Source organism: Mus caroli, unplaced genomic scaffold (assembly GCF_978045245.1).
Source record: "Mus caroli unplaced genomic scaffold, Mus_caroli_1 scaffold_1, whole genome shotgun sequence".
Classification (NCBI taxonomy): domain Eukaryota; kingdom Metazoa; phylum Chordata; class Mammalia; order Rodentia; family Muridae; genus Mus; species Mus caroli.
Window position 1 is genome coordinate 56,508,878 of NW_028227256.1, and position 16,752 is coordinate 56,525,629.

Genomic DNA, 16,752 nt, shown 5'->3' on the forward strand with positions numbered 1-16,752 from the left:
GTTTATTTTGTCATCTATAATTCCCTCTGGCATCTAATTTGTGGTTTGTTATTTTTTATCTTGAGAAGGGTTTCTCAGGCCGGGCAGTGGTGGCGCACGCCTTTAATCCTGGCACTTGGGAGGCAGAGGCAGGCGGATTTCTTGAGTTCGAGGCCAGCCTGGTCTACAAAGTGAGTTCCAGGACAGCCAGGGCTACACAGAGAAACCCTGTCTCGAAAAAACAAACACCCCCGCCCCCCCCCCCAAAATGAGGGGGGGGTCTCTATGTAACCCTTGCTTTTTTAGAACTCATTCTGTAGCCTCAAATTTACAGAGAGATCCACCTGCCTCTGGAGTGCTGGAATTAAAGGCATGTGTCCAGCTTCCTAATTTGTTTTAATAGTGATCTTCTAACACGGAAGATGTATCTAGTTATCTGCTGTTGTTTAATAGTTCCAGTTTAAACAAAGGGAAGGGGAGAAAGGGGGAGATTAAAACATAAAACATGAAGTCTTTAATGGTCTGGGAAGAAGCAAGAGGAACACAGGCACACCAACACAGAGATTAAACAAAGAAATTAGGTAAAGAACAGATTTTTTTTTTTTTTTTTTTTAATTCTGTACTTGTAACTTCTCCGGAAGCTAAAAAATATTTCAAAATAAAATCTTTTTAAAATGTGAAGAAAAGTCAAGAACAAGTCAGGTACCAAGTTGAAGGGACTCAAAATGGCCAATATCTGAAGGATAGCCACACATATTCTGGGTAACCCTGGCTGTTGTGGAACTCATTTGGACACTAGGATGGCCTCCAACTCAAGAGATTAGCCTACCTTTGCCTCCAGAGTACTGGGATTAAAAGTGAGCACCACCACCACCTAGACAGCCACACATTTTCAAGAAATCTTTCCAGGTCATTGGTTAATTCAAATGGAAAGGGTAACTGTGGTGGCATCATACCCTTATGGACCCCATGTGTGCATTCAGATGCTCATACACATTAATAAATTATTTAAATATAAATTCTAAAAACTGTTATTTTTTTAACCTCTTTTTTGGTGCTAGAGATCAAACTCTGGACATATACATACTAACCACATGCTTTACCACTGAGCTATAAACCCGACCAGTTTCATTCAAAATCTTATTTCAAACTTTTTCTTTTTCTTAATTTATTTTTATTTATATGAGTACTCTGTAGCTGTCTTTAAACACACATCCAGGAGGGAGTATCCATTACAGATGGTTGTGAGCCACCATGTGGTTGCTGGGAATTGAACTCAGGACCTCCAGAAGAGCAGTTAGTGCTCTTATCTGCTGAACCATCTCTCCATCCTCAAACGTTTTCATACTTACTTCTTTCGGAGTATGATTATCAGCAATTCTCTGACCTTCAAAGAGAAACCTGAGTGAATTCATTGGAACTCCCTAAAAGAAGGAAAAAGAAAGTTTGTATAAAAATCTTAGGTTATTAGGAACTAGGATAAAACCATAAAAGAAAAGCAGCATGAAACATGAAAGGCCTTAAGAAATCTCATGTACCAAGCACTACTTTATATACAGTCATGATGTTCTTTGCAGAGACACTGAAGGTTATCTCCACATCTTCATTTTACAACTAGGGAACTTGAGGCCTGAACATAAGCTAAGAATGTTTATATTTGTTAACTATTTTAATATGACAGCTAAAGGGGAGATGGCTCTTCAAAAGAAAGTAACTTTACAAGGAAGTATGAATCGAGAATGATCTATTTAAGGGCTAGAGAAATAGCTCAGTGGTTAAGAGGATTGGCTGTTCTTTCGGAGGACTCAGGTTCAATTCCCAGCACTCACATGGCAGCTATCTTAATCCCAGTCCTGAGGGAAATCCAATGCCTACTTCCAGCATCTGAAGGCACTATGTACATAATGCCATACAGGCGGGCAAAACACCATGAGTAAAATCTAATTAAAACTACAACAATAATAAAACTATCTGTGGGGTTTAAACACTGTAACTGAAACAAACCACAAAGAAATTAAAATATACCAAGTGTGATGATACCCAGCACCCAGGAGGCAAGGGTAGAAGAGATCGATCTCTTAAGTTCCAGGCTAGCTTGGTCTACATAGTGAGTTCTAGGACAGCTAGGGCTATGCAGAGAGACTCTGTCTCAAAACAAACAAACAATTCAACCTTGGTTATCTCTATGTATTGTTTTTTAACTTGCTTTTAGTTTTATGAGACAGGAATTCCAGGATTTCATACAACTCAGGTTAGCCTCAAATTTCTTACATAGTAGAAGATAACCTTGACTTCTTAAACAGTGTTGGGATTACAGGTGTATCCCACCACACCCAGCATAAATTATACTCTTACATCCAATTTTACTCTCTCATATATACATACATACATACATGTATGCAAATATACACATATACATATATATTTGTGTATGTAGCCCTGGCTGTCCTGGAATATTTCATGTAGCTGAAGATGATCTGGAACATTTTATCCAATTTTTATTAATTATTTATGAGTATAAAATATGTGAATGTAGACAACAGATAATTTTAAAGGAGTTAATTCCTAGAAATTATCTTGAAATATTTTTGAAAACATGATATATAAATCCGCAATCTATATTATGTATAAAGAATACTTGGGTTTGTTTGTTTGTTTGTTTTTTATTTTTGTGTGTTTTGCCTGCCTGTGTGTCTGTGTACCATGTGTGTGCAGTGCCCATAGGAGGCCGTCAGATCCTCTAAAACTGGATTTGCAGATAGCTGTGAGCTACCAAGTGGTTGTTGGGAATTCAACCCAGGTCCCTTGGAAGAGCAGCCAGTGCTGAGCCATATTTCCAGCCCCAAGAAAATATATTAATTATAGATTTAAATTTGAAATGTGGCCTAGAGCTCATGGATAGAAGAACAGGGCAACTCCACTTAATCACCTAAAAGGCTTGCTTCACTGTTCACTGTTGTATACCACATATAAACCATCCAGACAACAATATTCATCTGAGCAGTCAGTAAAAATGAGTTACTTTTAAATTATTTCTATGTTCTATTAAGTCAAATTCTGAAATGGGTCATAAGAGGAAAAGGATAACATTAGGCATTTCCTAAAGTTCCTAATGGTGAAAACAGAATGTCTTTTGGCAAAGCACTGTATTTAATGTCACAATATACAAACCTGTCTTTGACAGTATGATTCTTTGAGTTTCTTGAGATGTGTTGTCATTTTCACTTTGAAATGTATCTCACTGCTATCCTAAGAAGATAAAGGAAACATTGTTTATCTACACTACTTAGTTAACTTGAACCAAATTATTTAATTATGCCTTGTCAATTAAAGTTTTCCACCAAAATATTCTTTTTAGCATTCCTAACTAGTTTCAGTATAGCAATCTAATCAAATTCTAAGTAACTTTTTAGCAACCTATTAAAAAAATTAGTAAAACAGATGTTTTGGTATCAAAATTATTAATATAAATTTGTCTATCAAAGAATGCATTCCTTTATGACAGCATATCCATCAAAATGCTGTAAAATAAAAATGAACCATCACAGTGAGCAGTGGTGGCACACGCCTTTAATCCAAGCACTTGGAAGGCAGAGGCAGGTGGATTTCTGAGTTCGAAGTTAACCTGGTCTACAAAGTGAGTTCTAGGACAGCCAGGGCTACACAGAGAAACCCTGTCTCGAAAAAAACAAAAATAAAATAAAATAAAATAAAAGTGAACCATCAGAAACCCTCAGAAGCAACTGAAACAAAACATACTCTCCCATTCATACCAACTAAAGTGTCCCTGAAGGTGGTCAAACCTAGAAGAAAAATATAAACTTTAAAATAACATAGAAAACCTTTTTCTAGCATGAAGTGACTCATTGAAGCTGGTGATTCAGGTTTGGGGCTAAAGCCGCCAAGTGGAGTACTTGTCTTAGATTCTATCCCCAGCATCCTCTCCACTGAAACAAGTTGTTTAACTACAGATACTTTTCTTCTATCCAAATTGCCAAACAAATAATCAGAAACAAAAATACTAGCATTTGCATTATCATAAAATTTCAAGACCAATTAAATACCGCATTCACAAATATATGTTAACACATTTAATATATTCATGATTATAATGTCATAAAAAGATAAAAGAAAATATTTACAGCATGCCTAATGCAATACAATTCGTGGTGGTGCTCACCTTTAAACCCAGCACTGGGAGGCAAAGGCAATTAGATCTGAGTTCAGATCTGCCTAGTCTACAAAGAATTCTAGGGTAGCAAAAGTTATACAGAGAGATCCTGTCTAAAATACAAAAAAGAAAAAGAAAAAAGAAAAAATATAGATCAATGGAATAAAAAAATAAACTCACATCTATAGTTGATTTTTGCTATCTCTGCCAAGACAGTTTAATATAAAAAGGAACCTTTGTGCTATTGGTAGGTTGAAGCCAGACCTATATGCTAGGTAACTATTCCACCCCTGAGCTTATATTCCTAGTCACTTTATTTTTTTAATTTCTTGAAATTTAATACAATTACATCACTTCTCCCTTTCTTCCATCCAACCATCCTGTACACCTCCTCTTACTCACAAATTTATGGCCTCTCACTTTTCTTTAATCACTGCTATAAACATGCACACACATATCGTCCTAAACATATGAATAGAATCTGCTCACCCTATATAATGCTGCTTGTATTTATAGGATTTGGGACTGGCCACTTGGTATTGGATAACCAGCTGAGGGAGCTGAGTTCTTCCCTGGAAAAGACTCTTTCTCCCACTCTCAGAATTATTTATTTGCCTATATTTTTTTGTGAAATGTTGGGGTCCCATGAGAGTTCCCCCTTCCATGTTAGAATGCCTTGGCGTCATCCTCATTCCAGTCTTCTTTAGGCAGCCATGTTGAGACTTCTCCTAGGCAGGCCTAGAAACTGAGATCCTTCTAACTTAACCTCAAGTAGCTGAAATTACAGGCCTGACCTATAAGGCTCAGAAAAGATGGTCTTTTTTAACTAATAGCCTAGGAAAAAACTCATACAAAAATAATAATAAAAGATGTAAACGTAAGAACTAAACTATAAAACCCTTAGAAGAAATCACAGGTACAAATCTTTGCAACCCTGGATTAGACAAGTTTCTTTTTTGTTTTGTTTTTCAAAAGGTTTCTGTTTAGCCTTTGGTGTTCTGGCAGCCACTCTGTAGTCCACGCTGGTCTGAAACTCAAAGAGATCTGCCTGCCTCTGCCTTCCAAGTGCTGCCAGTAAACTCAGGCAAAACTGAAAACATAAACCAAAGCCAAGAGGAAGTATTTGCTAATCACATATCTCGAAAAGATTTACTGGGGGTGAGAGACGACTCAGCAGTTAAGAGCACTGACTGCTCTTTCAGAGGTCCTGAGTTCAATTCCCAGCAACCATATGGTGGCTCACAACCATCTGCAATGGGATCTGGTGCCCTCTTCTGGTGTGTCTGAAGACAGCTACCGTGTACTTACATATAATAAATAAATCTTAAAAAACAAAAAAGATTTACTACCCAGCATATATATTTTTAAGTAACTTAAAAGTCAAGATCCAACGTTTAAAATAGAATAACAGCTCTAAACACATTTTCCAAAGAAAAAAATATAAATGTATTCAGGCTTAGTTCCCCTGCCTTCTAGAGTCCTCTAGAAGAAACACCTTGGACTGCAGTTCAGAGATTGTCTCCAGAAAGGTTTAAGGAAGACCCACCCTAAAATGGATGGGGTAGAGGAACAGCTCACTGATCAAGAGCACATATCTTGCACAGTACCGGAGATTGTCTGGCACCTCACAACTACTTGTAATTCCAACTCTAGGGGATCCGATACTGGGAGATCTGATACCTCTGGCCTCACTGTACACCTGCACTCAAATGCAGACACACAGACATACACAATTTTTTCTTAAAAAAAAAATTTGTGAGATACAGTACCTGCCTGGTTTGTTTTGTTTTTAACAAAATCTCAATCATTGATTTTACCAATAAAGACTCAGGAGCCAGGTGCTGAGGGGAAAAGCCTGCTGGCTCAGAGACTCAAGACACAGAGACAGAACGCAGCTGACCTTCTTCCCCAGCCAACATCCCACCAGCAATCCCCTCAATGTCCCTCCCTCCTACTTCCTGTGCATCTCCCTATCCATTCTTCTGACTCCCTCTCTGTTATTTTTTTTTCCTTCCTTAAAAATTCTAATACAGTTTGCAGGGCGTGGTGGCGCACGCCTTTAATCCCAGCACTCGGGAGGCAGAGGCAGGCGGATTTCTGAGTTCGAGGCCAGCCTGGTCTACAAAGTGAGTGCCAGGACAGCCAGGGCTACACAGAGAAACCCTGTCTCGAAAAACCAAAAAAAAAAAAAAAATTCTATGTTAACTTCCTATCAACTGAATACTTGTTCATCTCACGGCCTATGTTTGACTCTATCAATACTGTTTACAATATTCAAGCAGAAAGTTATTGAATTAAAGGTGTGTGCTAAGGCTGAGCCACACCACAACTAAAAATAGTTTTTTCCAGTAAATAACAATCTCAGAGTTCATAGTGTGATCAAATACCCTGCAACATTTCCTTCCTTTTATCTAAATAAAGGTTTTAACTCTAATAGAGCAAACCTATCTACAATAATGAAGCTATTTCTGTCAAGCTTTCCACAATGTACAGCTTGGTTGTATTTGGCAGTAATAGGATTAAGAATTTTATAGTTCAAAGTTCTATAAAATGTTCGTGTCAGTCTCATATGAACTCAGCATTTTGAATGTCCTGAGCAGTTTGTAGTCAGAAGCTGATCTTTGAGTGGTATTTGTCAGCTTAGTGGCAATCCTGGCTAGGTAGAACACACCAGTCAACCCAAAGGCAGAAGAAATACAGGTGCCAACTCTTGAGCCAGGGTTTCAGACCAGCAAGCTGGAGGTGGGGCAATACCATGTAGCCAATTCACTCGTTTACTTGGGACATATTCTCTTAATGATCTGTTCTTTTTCTTCAAATGTTTCACATGTCCAGTGGTCTCCAGATTCCTTAGTTGGATGCTTTTATTCTCCTGCAAAGATTAAAAACAAAACCCTGCCCCAACCCTAACTCTAAGGGGTTCCCTTTTTGGTAGGTTATATCTTTCCTAGAGAAAAATGGTTTTGGCAACAGAAAAAGTATTATTATATATTCAACATTTAAATGTATTTATTTTTAGATCACAAAAGACATTCACTTTGAATTTCAACCTGCCTTTTGCAAGTAGCTTTTAAATTTACATCACTGTAATTCTTATGTGCCTGCCTTTTCCTTCCAAGTATTAGCATTAAGGGTGTGTTTCTCCCAAGTTCTGAGAGATGTGAATTATCATCAACTGGCTATGGATCCCTTGTAATAGGTACTCTCATAGTATTGTCCTGGTTTAATTTGGTTCTCCATTACCCCTTAGTTTTTAGTGTTAGGGGTAAACTTCCAAGTTTTTGCATTATATGTATAATCTATCATTCTTGCTGATTTATTCTAAATTTATTCCCTGGCAAATGTTAATATTCTAGTCTTAATTAAACACAATGCCAATTTGTCCACTATTTCATTATTTTCAGGCCATTTTGTCTGTCTTGCCTTTGTGAGCTACATAAAATTTGATGTCTGTGCTAAGTTTTGCTAGATATTGTCATTTTCATTCACGCCTCCTATGACCAGGTGTCTTTGCCATTTATCTGCCGGTTGGTGGTTTTCCATTGCACACACAATGGTACAGGAGAAACTGAATTGGAGAAAACAGAGATTTCCCTTTTGCTTTCCTGGTTGTTTGTCTTATAGCTAATAGTGCTATGCTGATTTTGTGGTTCCTTCCTCAGTATTGGCCATACCATCCCGAGTCTATAGGCTGTCACTTTCCATCAGTTTCTATTCCATCAATGGCTGATAAATCATCAGTAAACCATGACTTAGCCAAATGTTGTGACCATTCCCTCAGTCCCCACACTTCAATAGGTGCCTCTTTGGGAATGGGGATTATAGGCAACTGAGCTATTTCCTCAGTGCCCCTTTGCTACCACATTCTGATCGTGAAGGAATTCAGTTAGGTACCAGTTCCACTGTTAATAACTTTCCTTTCATGGCTAGGCTTGCTTGTGAAGAGCTCTGCCTTTGAATGGATCCAATCCATGATTATATGACCATAAGGTAGTTGGCAATGACTGAGTATAAGGTTCTCCAGGCCTCATAAAATATCCAAATTTGTTTCCCTTAGAAAGAGTATTCTCTATATATGGAAAGTGTTTGCAATAGAAGCCAACAGGCAAATGTTGGTGGGCTCCTTTTTGCTTTATGAAGGGTCCCATCTGGTTCAGTATTGGTCGGGGTTTGCATACATGGAGATGACTTTACTGGCAGTCACAAAAGCTGCTCTTTATTCCTGTCCCCATTGGAAATTAGCTGCCCTTTTAGTAACCCTGTAGAGGTTTTTATAATAACCTGTAAATATGGTATGTGATTTCTCTAGTGCGTAATCATATCAATTAGGAACTGTATCTGAGTTTTGTCCCTGAGTGGTAGGATTAAAAGTGTGTACCACTACCTTGTTCACTGTAACTCTAGAATTTAAAATACAACTAACTCATAGAGATCTGCCTGTCTGAGATGGGGTTAAAAGCATGGGTTACTATTACCCTCCTTACCATTTTATCTCAGCTCCAAATCAACAACTTTTCGAGATTTAGAAAACAAATTAGAATTCTAGTAATCCTTTGAATTTCTTAAAACATTTTAAGTCTCTTAACTGTGTTTTTAATACCAAACAACAAAAATATCCATTTTATTTAAGAAGAAAACTCAAAAGCATTTCATGCCAGTAAGGCAATTTATCTTTGGTAAATTACCAGTCAAAAATATTTCTTATTTTTACTTTTTCATGCCTGATCAAATGAAAGGCATTTGTTAGTTTGGACTAAATGACCAAGCTGACTGATGAACTGAACTATAGCCTCTTCTTATTCAGGAGATCTCTCCTATTCAAATCTAATCTTTATCAATCTTGATGATATCCATAGCTTTTCTTCTCCTGTGGAAACAAAGACAAAACCTCTTCCGCAACCTGCATATCCACCAGGTTTCCCTCTGAGGTCAATACATCTTTAAAATATACAGGCAGTTTCTTCTACTTTTCAGTGTCTCTCCACAGCTGTTGTTCTTTTCTTATTGGCATTTTAAAAAGTTAATAAAGCACTGTGTAATCTATCTCTACAAGTTACCCCTTTCTGTTTATTAAGCATATCCTTTAAAGTGAGATTAGATTTTTCTATAACTGCTTGTCCTGTAGGATTGTGTGGCTCTTAAATCTGTTAACATTGTCCATTTTCCACATTTCTTTTTAATGACAAAAAAAAAAAAAGGAGAATTCCAAGGATTGGCTGATTCTTCAATAATTTGAGCATTTAGCTGCTCTTGCACTGGCTGTTCTAGTGCCTGTAATTTTTCTGAAGCCAAGAGCCATTGTTCCACCCACACATGTTTGTCAATTAACCATTTTAAAGGCAGGACGATTAATACCTTTGAAAGGCCAACAACTGTTAAGTCCTTTTTACGTAAAACCTGAATGGTCTATGACTGTAATAGGTTTTATATCTTAGTGTGCTCCATCTGCATGTATATCTGCATGCCAGAAGAGGGCATCAGATCACATTATAGATAGCTGTGTGGGTGATTCTGATGCTAAGGTCCTGTTCCCTGATTCATTCTTGACTGATCAATAAAGAAGGTAGGGGCCAATTGCTGGGCAGAAAGAAAGAGGCGGGACTTCCAGAATCACACAGGCAGGCTAAGAGATGAAGGAAGAAGAGGGGGATTTCCACCATGCTTCAGAGGGAGAAAAGGTGACCAGCCATGTGAGATCTTGGGCCGAGTGGCCATAGGCTGCTTCCCCTGGTGGGAGATTAGAAATTCAACTAGGCTGAGGGCACTTTTGGGTTGTTGAACAAGGAGAGGTAACCAGGATCACTAAGCTAAGGGCAGATTAAGAAGTGCTGAGCTAAGACTATTAGGAAGGGCATGTTAACCATGAGAGATTAGAAGCACCAAGCAATTGAGCTAATAAGGCAGGCTGAAACTAAGCTACATGTATGTGCTGTCATCCCTGGATCCAATATTCTCTGGGCAGGGACTGGTAGTACAGCCTTCCCAGAGCTTAAAGTAGGGTAGTAGGAACTACACACAATAGATGGTTGTGAGCCACCATGTGGTTGCTGGGAAATGAAAACAGGACCTCTGGAAGAGCAGTCAGTGCTCTTACCCACAGAGTCATCTCTCCAGCCTGATAATACCTTTTAATATTTTTCTCAGAATAATTATTTTATAGTTTGTTTCTCAGATTAGAGGAATATTAATCTGTATTTTCCATTGTTGCAACAAATCATATCCCCATAAATTCATGGCTGTATTAGACACATATGGCTGAAATTTTTTCTATTGGCTCTATATACTTCACCCATCTTGCACTTTGCTTCAACTGAAATAAAGTTCCAAACCCTAGAAGCTGAATATTTATCTCCTAAAGAGGCCAATCTGAATGCCAAGGATTGGTGGAATTATTGTTACATCTGTTCCTGTGTCAACTAAACCTTCAATTTCAACGCCCTTTATTTGTATTTTTAGCTTTGGTCACTGATCATTTATAGCAGTTTGCCAAAACACTTGCTTCTAGTCTCTCCTGAATTTTGTTTTATCTACTAGCTGTTCTGTCCTTGATTACATTCAGAGCAGTGTTTTATATACACACACACACACACACACACACAGAGACACGAGTTTATTTTTATGTGCACTGGTGTTTCTTCTGCATGTATGTTGGTAAGAGGGTGCCAGACTCACTGGAACTGGAGTTACAGATAGTTATAAAATGCCATACTGCCATGTGGTTGCTGGGTATTGAACCAAGGACCTATGGAAGAGCAGCCAATGCTCTTAACTTCTGAGCCATCTCTCCAGCTCAGAGTGGTACTGTTTTCAACAACAGGCATTAAATCCTTTAACGTGTATGTGGAGGAGTTTCTCCAGCACTATCAGGGAATGACAGAATCAAATTTGCTATCTGGGCCTGCGGGAGGCCCCCCAGGGCATTCCCAGTTGCAAAGCGTTACCTTGCCTGTCTCTTGTTCTGCATTCATTAGTCCAACGCCAGCCTTTGACACATCTTCTGCATGCTCCAGAAGGCTGAGCCTTCTTTTTGGATTATCTCTAGAAAAAAACATTGTTTCTAGGAATGCCTTGCCTACAATCCCTTTTCAAATGACCTTGCTTATCACAATTAAAGCATCTAACATTTTGATTTTTCTGAAAACTTTTAGAAATTACTACTTCTATCAGAGTACCATCATAAATGTGAGATCCAATATCAGCCATATTCTAATCTATTCATCTACTGGTGCAGATATTGCCCTTAAAGGCCTAATCACCCTTTTGCATCCTGAATTGGCATTTTCAAAAACAAAAAATTCAATTAATATTTGTCTAACTTCTGATACTATTCCATTTACAGCTGAAGTCAATCTTTTCAAAAAGTCAATGAAGGCTTCTTTTGGGCCTTGTATAACTTTAGTAAATGACTCAGATCTCTCTCCTGATTCTTCAACTTTGTCCCAAGCATTTAAAGCTGCTAAATGACAAAGTGCCAATGTTTTATAATCATCAAATTCAAGCTGCCTTTGCAACTCAGCATACGGCCCGTCACCTAGCAACTGAGCTTGGGAAATATTAACACCTCTTGCCCTATTTCATTGTCCTAAGGCCCTCGCTTCCTCTTTGCATCACGTGCACCACTGTAACAGAGGACCAGTTTTCAATATTGCTGTTGCAGCATCTCTCCAGTCTTAGGGGATAATTGTATTTTGAGTTGCCCACGAATTTAATATTTGTTTCACACAGGGTAAGTTCAAGCCATAAAAAAGATGACCACTTCTTTAAATCTCCTCAAATCTTGTCATAGGATTCCATTTAACTTCTTCATAACCTTAGGAAGGGGCAGGAGGGGGGAATGCCTATCATGTACAATAACTGGATAAACTAAAGTTGGTTTTCTAACAACCTTGGGTCACCCCTCCAGTTTCACGATGTGGTGGTATGGTAAGATCTTATCTAAATTCTTCTGTCGTGTCTGAGTATTTTTCTTATTTTCATCTTTAAGTCTTTCTAAGGCTTGTATCTTATCAATCCACTGTTCATATTTGGCACAACTATCAAACCGTTTTTTTTATATTTGGCACAAAACCCACTATGGCTATTAAGGATAAAATGTAAGTTACCAGACTGATAGTAATGATAATTAGTATTATGTCAATCTCAAGTCATTTATCTTTCCATTTTCTACTTCTATTTCCATCTAAAGTAACACTATACAGGATCCTAATGTCCTGTATCGGTATTTCCCATCTTTAATGTGGGATTTTTTTCCTTTTAACACTACTTCACTTCCTCCTTGAGGATTTCCCAGGTGTTACTAAATCTGATGACTTCTCAGTTTGTCCACAGCTGGCATGATTTCTTTGTCTGTGTGATTGTGCCAGGCATTTGGGGTGCCAAATGTTTTCAATCATATGTTTTTACCAATGAAGACTCAGGAGCCAGATGTTGGGGTAAGACTGCTAGCTCAGAGAGGCAGAGAAAGCACCCAGCTGACCTTCTTCCTTAGCCAACATTCCACCAGTAATCCCCCTGCCTCAAACAACCTTCAAACTGAATACCCTTCCCTTCTACTTCCTGTGCATCTCCCTATCCATCCTCTGTCTCCCTCTTACTCTCTCTGGCTTTTAATAATCCTATGTTTTCTTCCTGTTAATTGGTTGCTTGCTCATTTCTTGGCCTATGTTTGATTTTATTTAATACTGTTTACAATATTCAAGCAGAAAATTCCTGGATTAAAGATGTGTGCCAACGCTGAGCCACACTACAACTAAAAAAGAGATTTTTCCAGTAAATAATACAATCTTGGGGTTCACAGTGTGATCAAATATCCTGCAAAATTTCCTTTTAATCCCAGCACTCAAGAAACAAACAAAAGCTGGCAGATCTGTGAGGTCAAGGCCAGCCTGGTCTACTGAGTGAGTTCCACACCAGACAGGGCTTATACAGTGAGAACTTATCTCAAAATAATAATGATAATGATGGTAATAATAGTAGTGTCAGCAGCTGAACAAAGAAGTTAGTGTTTTAGACCACCAGCTTCTGTTTCAGAGGACCCTGGTTTGATTTTCCAGCAACTGACAGCTCACAAACATCCATGGATACCAGGCACGCAGGTGCTACCAACATAAATGCAGCCAAACATCCATACACATAAAATTTTAAAAAGAATATAAAACTAGCCTTCTCCCTGACTCCCACTATGTGAGTGTTAGCACATGCAACTGAGCATGTACAATGCACGCACACACCACACTCAGAGTAGTAAAGGGATGGCTCGGGAGAAGATCCAGTGGTACAACACGTACCTGGCCAAGTGCCAGACCCCACGTTCAATTCCCACAACTATCACCACTAACTTCTACTACAGCCCACATACACACTAAGCAGACCCCACCAAAAAAAATTCTCAATGATCAAGAAAATGTATAAATAAAATTCTCAGAGTGGCAGCACTAATCTTACAGTTGAAAGAATGTGGAAAAGTCTCATATTTTGATAATAAGCGTGTATTTCACTAATTCTGACCTTTAAAAAAAGAAATAACATTCCTGGTGTGGCAGCACATGTTTTAATTCCAGCACTTAGAGGGGGAAGCAGGTGGATCTCTATAGTTAACCTAGTCTACCAAAGTGAGTTCAAGACCAAGAAAAGGCTACATAGAAAGACCCTGTTCTCGAAAACAAACAGTATCGGCCTCCTTTATTCCAACAGATTTTATGTACAGTAAGTGAAAATGCAATTTTTAAATAACTTGTCTTACCTAATATTTTTCCTATGTGTTCACATACTGGATGAATGTCAAAGCAGAAAAATAATAAAACTTACCTGTCCAATGACTTTGAGTTTAATGTATTCTCCTTCCTTCTTATCGCCTAAGTCCTCAGTTGAAGGTTTTGCCTCCTGAAAGAAATTTCCAGATTTAAGATTCCTAAATACTATATTAATTACTTATGAACACCCATTATGTTCCCCCAGGTAACAGACTCTGCATCAGAGAGCATTTATTTCTCCACTACTCATTTATTATTCAAACTCCCCATTCACTAAAGAACAAAAAAGTTAGATCAAGCAGTGATGGTTCGTGCCTTTAATCCCAGCACTTGAGGCAGAGGCAGGTGGATAAAGAGGGAGAAGGGGGGGGGGAGAAAAGGGAAGAGGGAGAGGGGGAGGGAGTGTGTATGTGTGTGTATTAGATTTTTTTAAAATCATTACATCCTACAGTAAGAATCTAAAACTTAACCATGTGTTAGTCACCTGAAAGACTTAAGAAAAACTTATGAGCCCCTACACTGGGAATTTGTTTCTAATAAGTTACAAGGTGACTGTCAAGAGGAGCAACTTGGGGCTGGTGAGATGGCTCAGTGGGTAAGAACACCCGACTGCTCTTCCGAAGGTCCAGAGTTCAAATCCCAGCAACCACATGGTGGCTCACAACCATCCACAACGAGATCTGGCGCCCTCTTCTGGAATGTCTGAAGACAGCTACAGTGTACTTACATATAATAAATAAATAAATCTTAAAAAAAAAAAAAAAAAAAACTTTAAAAAAAAAAAAAAAGAGGAGCAACTTGAAAATTCTTTTTGTTGTTGTTGTTTTTGGGTTTTTTCGAGACAGTGCTTCTCTGTGTAGCCCTGGCTGTCCTGGAACTCACTTTGTAGACCAGGTTGACCTCAAACTCAGAAATCCGCCTGCCTCTGCCTCCCAGGTGCTGGGATTAAAGGTGTGTGCCACCACTGCCCAGCAACTTGGAAGTTCTTGCCCTACAATCAATTCCTCTTAATTGGGAGTTCATCCTCCTAGAGTCCTTGGCAAAACATTCTGAATCCAAGAGTTTGTTCTCACAGCCTATCCTGAGACTATTAGTTGTACCAAGATAGGTAAATACATCACAAACAAAGGCTATTTAGAAAGGACAAAATACTTGGAATCTAAAGAAATCAGTTTTAAGGCTGGAGAGATGGCTCAGCTCTTAAGAGCACCAGCTGCTCTTGCAGAGTTTTATTCCCAGCAACCACATGGTGGCTCACAACCATCTATAATATGTTCTGATGCCCTCTTCTGGCATGCAAGTGTACATGCAGACATACATAAAATAAATAAACTTTTTTTTAAAAAATCAGTTTTATATCAACTATAATTTTAGACTATCTGAAGTATTTTCATCAAATTTATGAGGTAACAAGGTCTGACTAAAAGCAATGACAATAAATTGGGGTCGGAGGACACTGGACTGGAATCTAGGAGCGTTGGAGTAAGAAATAGAAAAAGGAGATTCATGGGAAGATAGAAAAAAGACTTACAAACTCATCTCAAATAAATGAGTATTGCAATCTACTGACATTAACAGACTAAGTCAGCATAAAGCACCTCGTTAGTCATGTTTACTGGAACAGTGTCCTGGAAAATGCCACTAACAGTGGATAAAAGTAGCCCCCCCAAACAACTTTAGTTCAACCATCACATTTAAATATTTAAAACATTCTTCTGTTATGCATACTAACTCGAAAAGTTAATCCAACAGAGAAGCGACATTTCTTCACGCTGCAGAGGCACTAACAGCCAGAAAGATGTCCAACCACTAAAGCTGCAACCCGTGATGTATTATTTTTAGAGAGTGGCACATCAAAAATGAAATAAAATCCAGGGATCCAATCAGATGCAGAGAATGTGGATACAGAATAATGTACAAGAAAAGGACTAAAAGATTGGTGGTTTGGGGCTGGAGCGATGGCTCAGTGGTTTAAGAGCACTGACTGCTCTTCCAGAGATCCCAAGTTCAATCCCCAGCAACCACATGATGGCTCACAAGCATCTGCAATGGGGTCTGATGCCCTCTTCAGGTATGTCTGAAGAGAGCAATGGTGAATACATTTTTTTTAAAAAAAGCTTGAAAAAAAAAGATTTTTTTAAAAAAAGGGTTTTGATCGATGAAACAAGGAAGTTCAGGAGTGTCTTCATTCATAAATTTGCCCCATTGATGTTTCTCTTTAATATATGGCGTTTACCTTAGTTTACTTAATGACTACAACTATATACCTATGATTTCATTTTAGAAATGCAATTGTATTTTAATACTTTGTATAAAGAAAATTTTGGTTCAACATATGACTTAATTCATTGTTCTTGTAATTCCTCATACAGTGAAGATTAAAAGTAACCCCCGCCGCCCCCCCCCCCCGCCGCCCCCCCCCCCCCCGCCGCCCCCAAGTTAAGCCAGCCAGGCAGTGAATTCCTGTGAATTTGCAGCTATCTTGGTCTACGTAAGAGTTCTATACCAGCCAGGGATACAAAATGAAAACCCTGTAGAAAAAGAAGCTAATCCACACTCATTAAGAATTAACACATGAAGCAGGGCGTGGTGGTGCACGCCTTTAATCCCAGCACTCGGGAGGCAGAGGCAGGCGGATTTCTGAGTTCGAGGCCAGCCTGGTCTACAAAGTGAGCTCCAGGACAGCCAGAGCTATGAAGAGAAACCCTGTCTCAAAAAAACCAAAAAACCAAAAAAAAAAAAAAAAAAAAAAAAAAAAAAAAAAAAAAAAAAGAATTAACACATGAGGGCTGGTGAGATGGCTCAGTGGGTAAGAGCACCCGACTGCTCTTCCGAAGGTCCAGAGTTCAA

At 38.6% G+C, this 16,752-nt stretch overlaps 1 protein-coding gene across 2 annotated transcripts in view; it reads right to left on the reverse strand.

Moving 5' to 3' along the window:
* Sumo1 (small ubiquitin like modifier 1) overlaps window positions 1-16,752 on the reverse strand; it is a 30,061-nt gene that overhangs the window by 1,567 nt on the left and 11,742 nt on the right. Inside the window, exons 2-5 of one of the 2 annotated variants that reach the window (XM_085837659.1) lie at window positions 13,958-14,032; window positions 11,092-11,188; window positions 3,151-3,228; window positions 1,332-1,403 (exon numbers count right to left, since the gene is read on the reverse strand). In XM_085837659.1, the coding sequence (XP_085693785.1) occupies window positions 1,332-1,403; window positions 3,151-3,228; window positions 11,092-11,118 (177 nt within the window). In that variant the 5' untranslated portion in view covers window positions 11,119-11,188; window positions 13,958-14,032. The remainder of the gene's footprint in view (window positions 1-1,331; window positions 1,404-3,150; window positions 3,229-11,091; window positions 11,189-13,957; window positions 14,033-16,752) is intronic. The other variant, XM_021159407.2, reaches the window with a different exon arrangement.